The 13,478-nt window shown below is 54.2% G+C and overlaps 1 protein-coding gene across 1 annotated transcript in view; it reads left to right on the top strand.

The window, feature by feature from the left end:
* The window catches only part of LOC126636592 (sodium/glucose cotransporter 2-like), a 32,104-nt gene that overhangs the window by 3,700 nt on the left and 14,926 nt on the right, over nt 1-13,478 (top strand). The window contains 8 exon segments of the mRNA XM_050308949.1: nt 4,823-4,903; nt 4,905-4,929; nt 6,613-6,693; nt 8,740-8,827; nt 8,829-8,871; nt 8,873-8,935; nt 9,976-10,111; nt 12,908-13,015. Of these exon segments, the coding sequence (XP_050164906.1) occupies nt 4,823-4,903; nt 4,905-4,929; nt 6,613-6,693; nt 8,740-8,827; nt 8,829-8,871; nt 8,873-8,935; nt 9,976-10,111; nt 12,908-13,015 (625 nt within the window).

Genomic DNA, 13,478 nt, shown 5'->3' with positions numbered 1-13,478 from the left:
AGGCACTGGGAGGGACTGGGAGGGCACTGGGAGGGACTGGGAGGGGATTGGAGGACTGGGGCACTGGGAGGCACTGGGAGGCACTGGGAGGGGATTGGGGCACTGGGAGGGACTGGGAGGCACTGGGAGGCACTGGGAGGGATTGGGGGCACTGGGAGGACTGGGAGGGGATTGGGGGCACTGGGAGGCACTGGGAGGGCACTGGGGGCACTGGGAGGGACTGGGAGGGATTGGAGGGCACTGGGAGGCACTGGGGGCACTGGGAGGGACTGGGAGGGGATTGGGGGCAACTGGGAGGCACTGGGAGGCACTGGGGTGCACTGGGAGGGACTGGGAGGGGATTGGGGGCACTGGGAGGCACTGGGGGCACTGGGAGGGACTGGGAGGGGATTGGGGGCACTGGGAGGGACTGGGAGGGCACTGGGAGGCACTGGGAGGGGATTGGGGGGCACTGGTCCATACTGGGAGGGACTGGGAGGGCTCCCCATGGGGTCTGGGGGGGTCCCTATTTAAATTTTGGGGTCCCCTCTGAAATTTTGGGATCCCCCATGAACTTTTGGGGTCCCCCCCTGTGAATTTGGGGTCCCCCATGAAATTTTTTGGGGTGTCCCTCTGGAATTTTGGGGTTTCCCCTGTAATTTTGGGGTCCCTGTGGGGTCCCTCTGGAATTTTTGGGGCCCGTATCGAATTTGGGGGGCTCCCCCCTGGAATTTTGGGGTATCCCCCCATGTAAATTTTTGGGATCCCCCCATGTAAATTTTTGGGGTCTCCCTCTGGAATTTTGGGGTCCCCCCTGTAAATTTGGGGTCCCCCATGAAATTTTTTGGGGTCCCCCTCTGGAATTTTGGGGTCCCCTCTGGAATTTTGGGGTCCGTATCAAATTTGGGGGGTTCCTCCCTGTAATTTTGGGGTTCCCCATAGAATTTTGGGGTTCCCCATAGATTTTGGGGTCCCCTCTGTAATTTTGGGGTCTGTATTGAATTTTGGGGTGCTGTTCCAGGTGGACATGTACTCTGGGGCACTGTTCATCCACGAGGCGCTGGGCTGGGACCCCGCAGAATTTGGGGTTCCCCCATAGATTTTTGGGGTCCCCTCTGTAATTTTGGGGTCCCCCCATGTAATTTTGGGGTCCCCCCTATAATTTTGGGGTCCCCCCACCCCCTATTTCAGGTGGACATGTACTCGGGGGCGCTGTTCACCCGCCAGGCGCTGGGCTGGGACCCCACAGAATTTGGGGGGTGCCCTGTAATTTTGGGGTCTCCTCTGTAATTTTGGGGTCCCCCATAGAATTTTGGGGTCTCCTCTTGATTTTTGGGGTCCCCCCACCCCCTTTTTTAGGTGGACATGTACTCGGGGGCGCTGTTCACCCACCAGGTGCTGGGCAGGGACCCCACAGAATTTGGGGTGCCCCCATGTAAATTTTGGGGTCTCCTCTGTAATTTTGGGGTTCCCCATGTAATTTTGGGGTCCCCCATGTAAATTTTGGGGTGCTGTTTCAGGTGGACATGTACTCTGGGGCGCTGTTCACCCGCCAGGCGCTGGGCTGGGACCCCACAGAATTTGGGGTGCCCCCATAGAATTTGGGGTGCCCCCATAGAATTTTGGGGTGCCCCCATAGAATTTTGGGGTCCCCCCCACAATTTTGGGGTCTCCCACCCCCTATTTTAGGTGGACATGTACTCTGGGGCGCTGTTCATCCGCGAGGCGCTGGGCTGGGACCCCACAGATCTTGGGGTGCCCCACAAATTTTGAGGTTCCCATTTCGGGTCCCCCGTAATCTGGGTGATTTTCCAGGTGGACACGTACTCGGGGGCGCTGTTCATCCGCCAGGCGCTGGGCTGGGACCCCACAGAATTTGGGGGGTGTCCCTGTAATTTTGGGGTCTCCTCTGTAATTTTGGGGTCTCCTCTGTAATTTTGGGGTCCCCTCTGTAATTTTAGGGTCCCCCCTATAATTTTGGGGTGATTTTTTAGGTGGACATGTACTCTGGGGCGCTGTTCATCCACGAGGCGCTGGGCTGGGACCCCACAGAATTTGGGGTGTCCCCATAGAATTTTGGGGTTCTCCTCTGTAATTTTGGGGTTCCCCCTGTAATTTTGGGGTCCCCCATGTAAATTTTGGGGTGCTGTTTTAGGTGGACATGTACTCTGGGGCGCTGTTCACCCACGAGGCGCTGGGCTGGGACCCCACAGAATTTGGGGTGTCCCCATAGAATTTTGGGGTTCTCCTCTGTAATTTTGGGGTCTGTATCGAATTTTGGGGTCCCCCCCATGATTTTGGGGTGCTGTTCCAGGTGGCCATGTACTCGGGGGCGCTGTTCACCCACGAGGCGCTGGGCTGGGACCCCACAGAATTTGGGGTGCCCCCATGTAAATTTTGGGGTTCCCCATGTAATTTTGGGGTCCCCCCCATAATTTTGGGGTGCTGTTTCAGGTGGACATGTACTCGGGGGCGCTGTTCATCCGCGAGGCGCTGGGCTGGGACCCCACAGAATTTGGGGTTCCCCCATGTAAATTTTGGGGTTCCTATATAATTTTAGGGTCCCCCCTGTAATTTTGGGGTCCCCCCTATAATTTTGGGGTCCCTTTTTTAGGTGGACATGTACTCGGGGGCGCTGTTCATCCGCCAGGCGCTGGGCTGGGACCCCACAGAATTCGGGGTGCCCCCATGTAAATTTTGGGGTCTCCTCTGTAATTTTGGGGTCTGTATCAAATTTTGGGGTCCCCCCCATAATTTTGGGGTGCTGTTCCAGGTGGACATGTACTCGGGGGCGCTGTTCATCCGCGAGGCGCTGGGCTGGGACCCCACAGAATTTGGGGTTCCCCCATAGAATTTTGGGGTCTCCTCTGTAATTTTGGGATCTGTATCAAATTTTGGGGTCCCCCCCGTGATTTTGGGGTGTCTGTGCCCCCTTTTCCAGGTGGACATGTACTCGGGGGCGCTGTTCATCCACGAGGCGCTGGGCTGGGACCCCACAGATTTTGGGGTGCCCCCATGTAAATTTTGGGGTTCCTATATAATTTTAGGGTCCCCCATGGAATTTTGGGGTTCCCTCTGTAATTTTGGGGTCCCCCCACCCCCATTTTTAGGTGGACATGTACTCTGGGGCGCTGTTCATCCGCGAGGCGCTGGGCTGGGACCCCACAGAATTTGGGGTGCCCCCATAGAATTTTGGGGTTCCCCATAGAATTTTGGGGGTCCTATATAATTTTAGGGTCTCCTCTGTAATTTTGGGGTCCCCTCTGTAATTTTGGGGTCCCTTTTTCAGGTGGACATGTACTCGGGGGCGCTGTTCATCCGCGAGGCGCTGGGCTGGGACCCCACAGATTTTGGGGTTCTCCCATAGAATTTTGGGGTTCCCCCTGTAATTTTGGGGTCCCCCCCGTGATTTTGGGGTCCCTTTTCCAGGTGGACATGTACTCGGGGGCGCTGTTCACCCGCCAGGCGCTGGGCTGGGACCCCACGGAATTTGGGGGGTCCCCCATTGAATTTTGGGGTCCCCCATAGAATTTTGGGGTCTCCTTTGTAATTTTGGGGGTCCCCCTGTAATTTTGGGGTCCCCCCCATGATTTTGGGGTGCTGTTTTAGGTGGACATGTACTCGGGGGCGCTGTTCATCCGCCAGGCGCTGGGCTGGGACCTCGCAGATTTTGGGGTGACCCCATAGAATTTTGGGGTTCCCCATAGAATTTTGGGGTTACCCCCATAATTTTGGGGTGTCTGTGCCCCCTATTTCAGGTGGACATGTACTCTGGGGCGCTGTTCACCCACCAGGCGCTGGGCTGGGACCCCACAGATTTTGGGGTGCTCCCATGTAAATTTTGGGGTTCCTATATAATTTTAGGGTCCCCCCTATAATTTTGGGGTCCCCCATGTAAATTTTGGGGTCCCTTTCCCAGGTGGACATGTACTCTGGGGCGCTGTTCATCCGCCAGGCGCTGGGCTGGGACCCCACAGAATTTGGGGTGCCCCCATAGAATTTTGGGGTTCCCCATAGAATTTTGGGGGTCCTATATAATTTTAGGGTCCCCCATGGAATTTTGGGGTTCCCTCTGTAATTTTGGGGTCCCCCCACCCCCATTTTTAGGTGGACATGTACTCTGGGGCGCTGTTCATCCGCGAGGCGCTGGGCTGGGACCCCACAGAATTTGGGGTGCCCCCATAGAATTTTGGGGTCCCCTCTGTAATTTTGGGGTCCCCCCTATAATTTTGGGGTCCCTTTTCCAGGTGGACATGTACTCGGGGGCGCTGTTCATCCGCGAGGCGCTGGGCTGGGACCCCACAGAATTTGGGGTGTCCCCATAGAATTTTGGGGTTCTCCTCTGTAATTTTGGGGTCTCCCATGTAATTTTGGGGTCCCCCCATGATTTTGGGGTGCTGTTCCAGGTGGCCATGTACTCGGGGGCGCTGTTCATCCACGAGGCGCTGGGCTGGGACCCCACAGAATTTGGGGTTCCCCCATGTAAATTTTGGGGTTCCCCATGTAATTTTGGGGTCCCCCCCATAATTTTGGGGTGCTGTTTTAGGTGGACATGTACTCGGGGGCGCTGTTCATCCGCGAGGCGCTGGGCTGGGACCCCACAGAATTTGGGGTGCCCCCATGTAAATTTTGGGGTCTCCTCTGTAATTTTGGGGTTCCCCCCGTGATTTTGGGGCTCCCCCCGTGATTTTGGGGTGATTTTCCAGGTGGACATGTACTCGGGGGCGCTGTTCATCCGCGAGGCGCTGGGCTGGGACCCCACAGAATTTGGGGTTCCCCATAGAATTTTGGGGTCTGTATCAAATTTTGGGGTCCCCCCGTGATTTTGGGGTCCCTTTTTTAGGTGGACATGTACTCTGGGGCGCTGTTCATCCGCGAGGCGCTGGGCTGGGACTCCTACGCCCACTGGGGGGGCCTCTGCTCAGGCCACCGCTGTCTACACCGTCACTGGTGGGCGGGCAGGGAGGGGAGGAGGCCTGGGGAGGGTGGAGTGTGGCCTACTGATGCGGCGTGGCCACTGAGGGAGGGGTCAGAAGGGGTGGCAAGGAAAGGAAGGGGGAAGGAGGGAGGGGGTGTGGTTTTCAAAGGGGGCGTGGCTTTAAAGAGGGCGTGGCCACACGGAGGAGGGTGGGGTAAAGGGGCGTGGTCAAAGTGGGTGGGGTTATAATGGCAGGGGCCCAAGGGGGTGATTGGGGAAATGGGCGTGGCTTTTAAAGCAGGGGGCGTGGCCACACATGGGGCGTGGTCCAGGATGGGGTGTGGTCTGGGATGGGGCGTGGTCAAAGAGGGTGTGAATAAAGGGGCGGGGTCAAAGAGGGAGGGGTTTAATGGGAGGGGCTCTAAGGGTGGTGGTGGAAATGGGTGTGGTTAAGAGGGCGTGGCCAAAAGAAGGGGGCGTGGCCACACATGGGGCGTGTGTAGAATGGGTGTGGTCAAGGTGTGGATAAAGGTGTGGTCAAAGAGGGAGGGTTTTAATGGGAGGGTTTAAGGGTGGTGGTGGAAATGGGTGTGGTTTAGAGGTGGGGGCGTGGCCAAAAAGAAGGGCGTGGTCTAGAACGGGGTGTGGTCTAGGATGGGGCATGGTCAAAGGGGGTGTGGTTAAAGGGGTGTGGTCAAAGAGGGCGGGGTTTTAATGGGAGGGGTTTAAGGGGTGGTGGTGGAAATGGGTGTGGCTTTTAAGGGAGGGGGCGTGTCCAAAAGGGAAGGGGCGTGGCCACACATGGGATGTGGTCTGGAATGGGGTGGTCAGGCAATGGTAGCGGAGCGTGGTCAAGAGGGGAGGGGTTAATGGGAGGGTTTAAGGAGGGTTGTAGTAAATGGAGTGTGGCAGAGGGCGTGGCAAAAAAGAAGGGGCGTGGTCTAGGATGGGACGTTGTCAACGAGGGTGTGGTTAAAGGCGCAGCACAAAGAGCGGCGGTTTAATGGGAGGGGCCTAAGGGGTGATGGTGAAAGGGGTGGTTCAAGAGGGGCGTGGCCAAAAGGGCATGGTCTAGAACAGGTGTGGCTTAGGATGGGGCGTGGCCAAAGAGGTGTGGTTGGGGCATGGTCAAAGAGGGCGGGGTTTTTAATGGGAGGGGCCTAAGGGTGGTGGAAAGGTGTGGTTAAGAAGGGTGTGTGGCCAGAGATAGGGCGTGTCCATAAAGTGGGGTGTGGTCTTGGATGGGGTTGTGGTCAGAGGGGTGTGGTTAAAGGGGCGTGGTCAAAGAGGGCGGGGTTTTAATGGGAGGGGTCTAAGGGGTGGTGGTAGAAATGGGTGTGGTCATGAGGGGGCGTGGCCAAAAAAGGGGCGTGGTCTAGGACAGGGTGTGTCTTAGGATGGGACGTGGTCAAAGGGGGTGTGGCTAAAGGGGTGTGGTCAAAGAGGCGGGGGTTTTAATGGGAGGGTTAAGGGGTGGTGGTGGAAATGGGTGTGGTTTAGAGGTGGGGGTGTGGCCAAAAAGAAGGGGTGTGGTCTAGGATGGGGTGTGGTCAAAGAGGGTGTGGTCAAAGGGGCAGGGTCAAAGAGGGTGGGGTTAAAGTGGGAGGGGTCTAAGAAGGAGTGGGTGGGGGAAGAGGGGGCGTGGCCTGGTGACAAAGGGGGCGTGGTCTGGCGATAAAGGGGGCGTGTCCTGACCGAGGGGGCGTGGCCTGCAGGGGGCCTGGCGGCGCTGATGTTCGCAGACCTCCTGCAGACCCTCATCATCGTCCTGGGGGCCTCCGTGCTGGCCGGATACGGTGGGGACTGGGAGCACTGGGAGGCACTGGGAGGGACTGGGAGGGACTGGGAGGGAGTGGGAGGGGACTGAGAGGGACTGGGAGGGGATTGGAGGAGACTGGGAGGGACTGGGAGAGATTGGGAGGGACTGGAAGGGAAGAGGGAGGGACTGGGAGAGACTGGGAGGGACTGGGAGAGATTGGGAGGGGCTGGAAGGGAGAGGGAGGGACTGGGAAAGACTGGGAGGGACTGGGAGGGACTGGGAGGGACTGGGAGGGGATTGGGAGGGACTGGGAGGCAGATTGGTCCATACTGATCTTTACTGGTTTTTACTGGTCTATACTGACCCACACTGATCTATACTGGTCCTTACTGGTCCGTACCAGTCTATTCTGATCCACATTGATCTATACTGGTCCATACTGGTCCGTACTGACCCACATTGAGCAGTACTCATTCATACTGGTCCATACTGGTCCTTACTGGTCCATACTGGTCCTTACTGGTCCACACTGATCCATGTTGATCTATACCAGTCCAAACTGGTCCATACTGATATTTATTGATCCATACCGGTCCATACTGGTCCTTATTGATCTATACTGGTCCATACTGGTCCGTACTGATCCGTATTGATCCGTACCCATTCATACTGGTTCATACTGGTCCTTACTGGTCTGTACTAATCCATATTAATCTATACTGGCCCTTACTGGTCCTTATTGATCCATACTGGTCCTTACTGATCCATACTGGTCCTTATTGATCTGTACTTGTTCATACTGGTCTGTAGTGGTCCTTACAGGTCCATACTGGTCCTTACTGACCACCATGGATCTATACTGGTCCATACTGATCCACATTGATCTATACTGGTCCACACTGGTCCTTACTGGTCCTTACTGACCACCATGGATCTATACTGGTTCATACTGGTCTATACTGATCCATATTGATCTGTACTGGTCCGTACTGACCCGCATTGATCAGCACTCATTCGTGCTGGTCCTTACTGGTCCATACTGGTCCTTACTGGTCCATACTGGTCCTTACTGGTCCTTACCGACCACCATGGATCTATACTGGTCCGTACCGGTCCATACTGATGCTTATTGATCAATATACTGGTCCGTACTGCTCCATATCGATCTATACTGGTCCTTACTGGTCCATACTGGTCCTTACTGGTCCTTACCGGCCACCATGGATCTATACTGGTCCATACTGATCCTTATTGATCAATATACTGGTCCATACCAGTCCATACTGATCCTTATTGATCTATATACCGGTCCGTACCAGTCCATACTGGTCCGTACTGCTCCACATCGATCTATACTGGTCCTTACTGGTCCATACTGGTCCTTACTGGTCCTTACTGACCACCATGGATCTATACTGGTCCATACCAGTCCATACTGATCCTTATTGATCAATATACTGGTCCGTACCAGTCCATACTGGTCCGTACTGCTCCACATCGATCTATACTGGTCCTTACTGGTCCATACTGGTCCTTACTGGTCCTTACTGACCACCATGGATCTATATCTGGTCCATACCGGTCCATACTCGATCCTATTGATCAATATACTGGTCCGTACCAGTCCATACTGGTCCGCACCTGCCACATCGATCTATACTGGTCCTTACTGGTCCATACTGGTCCTTACTGGTCCTTACTGACCACCATGGATCTATACTGGTCCATACTGGTCCTTACTGGTCCTTACTGGTCCATACTGGTCCTTACTGACCACCATGGATCTATACTGGTCCATATCAGTCCATACTGACCCTTATTAATCAATATACTGGTCCGCACCAGTCCATACTGGTCCGTACTGCTCCACATCGATCTATACTGGTCCTTACTGGTCCATACTGGTCCTTACTGGTCCTTACTGACCACCATGGATCTATACTGGTCCATACCGGTCCATACTGATCCCATTGATCTCATATACTGGTCCCGCACTCAGTCCATACTCAGTCCGTACTGCTCCATATCGATCTATACTGGTCCTTACTGGTCCGTACTGGTTTTCCCCCCGCCCCGGGGCCAGCGCTGACGGCCGTGGGGGGCTACGAGGGGCTGCTGAGCGCTACCCCTGGCCCTGCTCCCCCAACGCGACGGCCCTGCGGGAGGCCCCGCCGACGCTCTCCACCTCCTCCGCCACCCCAGCACGGGGACTCTAGCCCTGGCCCGGCCTCATACTGGGACTGGGCATCATCTCCGCCTGGTACTGGTGCACCGACCAGGTGAGGGGTGAAAGGGGGGGACTGGGAGGGGCTGGGAGGGAGTAGGAAGGGATTGGGGGGCACTGGGAGGCACTGGGAGGGGACTGGGAGGGACTGGGATGAGATAAGGGGACACTGGGAGGGACTGGGAGGGACTGGGAGGGGAGTGGGAGGCACTGGGAAGCACTGGGAGGCACTGGGAGGGGAGTGGGAGGGAACTGGGAGGGACTGGGATGAGATAAGGGGACACTGGGAGGGACTGGGGAGGAGTGGAGGCACTGGGAGGCATTGGGAGGCACTGGGAGGGAGTGGGAGGAACTGGGAGGGACTGGGATGAGATAAGGGGACACTGGGAGGGACTAGGAGGGACTGGGAGGGAGTGGGAGGCACTGGGAGGCACTGGGAGGCACTGGGAGGGGGAGTGGAGGAACTGGGAGGACTGGGGATGAGATAAGGGGACACTGGGAGGGACTGGGAGGGGAGGGGAGCACTGGGAGGCATTGGGAGGCACTGGGAGGAGGGAGTGGGAGGGAACTGGGAGGGAATGGGATGAGATAAGGGGACACTGGGAGGGACTGGGAGGAAAGTGGGAGGGACTGGGAGGGACTGGAAGGGGAGTGGGAGGCACTGGGACGGGCTTTTGGGGGGCACTGGGAGGCACTGGGCTGTAACTGGAGGCACCGGGATAGCACTGGGATGGCACTGGGAGGCACTGGGAGCACTGGGACGTAAGTAAGATGGCACTGGGACGTAACTGGGAGGCACTGGGAGCACTGGGAGGCACTGGGAGCACTGGGACATAAGTAAGATGGCACTGGGACGTAACTGGGATGGCACTGGGAGCACTGGGAGCACTGGGACGTAACTAAGACGGCACTGGGATGTAACTGGGAGCACTGGGGCGTAACTGGGAGGCACTGGGAGCACTGGGACGTAAGTAAGATGGCACTGGGACGTAACTGGGAGGCACTGGGAGCACTGGGACATAAGTAAGATGGCACTGGGACGTAACTGGGAGGCACTGGGAGCACTGGGAGCCCCTCCCTCACCCCCCCCCGCAGGTGATCGTGCAGCGCTGCCTCGCCGGCCGCTCCCTCACCCACGTCCGGGCCGGCTGCGTCGTCTGCGGGTACCTCAAAGTGCTGCCCATGTTCCTCATGGTCCTGCCCGGAATGGCCGCCCGCGTCCTCTTCCCGGGTCAGCCCCTCCCCCCCTCCACACCCCCCCCCGGGGCCTCGTGGTCCCCAAACTTGAGGTCAAAATGAGCCTCCTCAAGATGGGTGCCCAACTGTAGATGGCTGCCAAGATGGCTGCCAAGATGGCTGCCAAGATGGCTGCCAAGATGGCCGTCGGATGGTGTGAGCGATATGGCTGCCAAGATGGCTGCCAAGATGGCCGTCAGATGGTGTGAGCAATATGGCTGCCAAGATGGCTGCCAAGATGGCCGTCGGATGGTGTGACCAATATGGCTGCCAAGATGGCTACCAGGTCAATACGGCCATGTGACTATTCAAGATGGCCACCAAGATGGCCGCCAAGATGACCATCAAATGGCATAAGCAGTAGGGCCACCAGGGCAATATGGCCACGTGACCATTCAAGATGGCCGCCAAGATGACCATCAAATGGCATAAGCAGTAGGGCCACCAGGGCAATATGGCCACGTGACCATTCAAGATGGCCACCAAGATGGCCGCCAAGATGACCATCAAATGGCATAAGCAGTATGGCCCCCAGGGCAATATGGCCACGTGACCATTCAAGATGGCTTCCAAGATGGCTGTCGAATGGCATGAGTAATATGGGTTCCAATATGGCCTCCTGGGCAATATGGCCGCCCCATGTGGCCCTGCAATATGGCCACGTTACCATTCAAGATGGCTTCCAAGATGGCCGTCGAATGAAGTGAGTAATATGACCGTCAATATGGCCACCTGTGCAATATTGGCCATATTGGGCGGCCATCTTGAATTTTCATTATATCATCCATATTGGGCAGCCATCTTGAATTTTCACTATAGTGACCATATTGGGCAGCCATCTTGAATTTTCACTATGGTGGCCATATTGGGCAGCCATCTTGAATTTTCACTATGGTGGCCATATTGGGCAGCCATCTTGAAACCCCTACTGGGAGGCCATCTTGGATATTCATTAGTTCAGTCATATTGGGCAGCCATCTTGAATTTTCACTATAGTGGCCATATTGGGCAGCCATCTTGAATCCTCTACTGGGAGTCCATCTTGAATATTCATTATTTCAGCCATATTGGGTGGCCATCTTGAATTTTCATTATATCGACCATATTGGGCAGCCATCTTAAATTTTAACTATGGTGGCCATATTGGGCAGCCATCTTGAATCCTCTACTGGGAGTCCATCTTGAATATTCTTTATTTCAGCCATATTGGGTGGCCATCTTGAATTTTCACTATGGTGGCCATATTGGGCAGCCATCTTGAATTTTCATTATATCGACCATATTGGGCAGCCATCTTGAATTTTCATTATAGTGGCCATATTGGGCAGCCATCTTGAATCCTCTACTGGGAGTCCATCTTGAATATTCATTATTTCGACCATATTGGCAACCATCTTGAATTTTCACTATGGTGGCCATATTGGGCAGCCATCTTGAATTTTCACTATGGTGGCCATATTGGGCAGCCATCTTGAATTTTCACTATAGTGGCCATATTGGGCAGCCATCTTGAATTTTCACTATAGTGGCCATATTGGGCGGCCATCTTGAATTTTCACTATGGTGGCCATATTGGGCAGCCATCTTGAATTTTCACTATAGTGGCCATATTGGGTAGCCATCTTGAATTTTCACTATGGTGGCCATATTGGGCAGCCATTTTGAATCCCCCACTGGGAGGCCATCTTGAATATTCATTATTTCAGCCATATTGGGTAGCCATCTTGAATTTTCACTATAGTGGCCATATTGGGTAGCCATCTTGAATTTTCACTATAGTGGCCATATTGGGCAACCATCTTGAATTTTCACTATGGTGGCCATATTGGGCAGCCATCTTGAATTTTCACTATAGTGGCCATATTGGGCAGCCATCTTAAATTTTCACTATAGTGGCCATATTGGGCAGCCATCTTGAATTTTCATTATATCAACCATATTGGGCAGCCATCTTAAATTTTCACTATGGTGGCCATATTGGGCAGCCATCTTGAATCCTCTACTGGGAGTCCATCTTGAATATTCATTATTTCGACCATATTGGCAACCATCTTAAATTTTCACTATGGTGGCCATATTGGGCAGCCATCTTGAATTTTCACTATGGTGGCCATATTGGGCAGCCATCTAGAATCTTCTACTGGGAGACCATCTTGAATATTCATTAGGTCAGCCATATTGGTTGGAAATCTTGAATCCCCCACTGGGAGACCATCTTGAATATTCTATTGGGTGGCCATCTTGAATATTCACTATGGTGACCATATTGGGTGGCCATTTTGAATCCTCCACTGGGAGGCCATCTTGAATATTCCACTGAGAGGCCATCTTGGATCTTCCATTGAGTGACCATCTTGAACACTCACTATGGCAGCCATATTGGGCAGCCATCTTGAATCCCCCACTGGGAGACCATCTAGGATATTCTATTGGTCGGCCATCTTGAATATTTACCATAGTGGCCATATTGGGTGGCCATCTTGAATCCTCCACTGGGAGGCCATCTTGGATATCCTATTGGTCAGCCATCTTTGAAACTTACTAGAGAGGCCATATTGGGCAGCCATCTTGGATATTCCATTGGGAGGCCATCTTGGATTGTCCCCTTGAACCCTCTGTAGGGTGGCCATCTTGAATCACCACCACCTTTAACACTCGACCCAGAGGCCATCTTGAATCACCCCCCACCCAAATCGGGTGGCCATCTTAAAAAACAACCCCTCCCTCCCCCTTCACTCCCCAAAACCCGTGTCTGACTCCGCCCCCCCCTCATTTTGGCCCCTCCCCCCAGATGTCGTGGGCTGTGCTGACCCCCAGAACTGCGCCCGGGCCTGCGGCTCCCCCGTTGGCTGCTCCAACGTGGCCTACCCGAGGCTGGTGCTCACCCTGCTGCCCGCTGGTACATCTTCCAACTCTAATTAGGGGGTTATTAATCATTATTAGCAGTTATTAAGGTGTTATTAATTATTATTAGCGGTTATTTGGGCATTATTAATTATTACTAGCGGTTATTAGGGCGTTATTAATGGTTATTAGGCGTTATCCCATTTTTTTGCATCAATTAACCCCATTTTTTCTCCTAATAACTCCATTTTTCCTCCCGATAATCCCATTTTTCCTCCTAATAATCCTGGTTTTGGGTCTATTAATCCCCTTTCTTGTCCTATTAACCCCATTTTTGTATCAATTAATCCCATTTTATGTCAATTAATCTTATTTGCTGTTCAATGATCCCATTCTTCCTCTCAATAAGCCCATTTTTCCTCCCAATAACCCCATTTTTTTGCCCAATAATCCCATTTTTCCTCCCAGTAACCCTATTTTTGTGTCAATTAAACCCATTTCCCCTTATATTAACACCA

Source organism: Myiozetetes cayanensis, unplaced genomic scaffold (assembly GCF_022539395.1).
Source record: "Myiozetetes cayanensis isolate MyiCay16 unplaced genomic scaffold, myiCay2020 scf136, whole genome shotgun sequence".
Classification (NCBI taxonomy): domain Eukaryota; kingdom Metazoa; phylum Chordata; class Aves; order Passeriformes; family Tyrannidae; genus Myiozetetes; species Myiozetetes cayanensis.
This window is presented reverse-complemented; position numbering and strand designations above follow the sequence as displayed.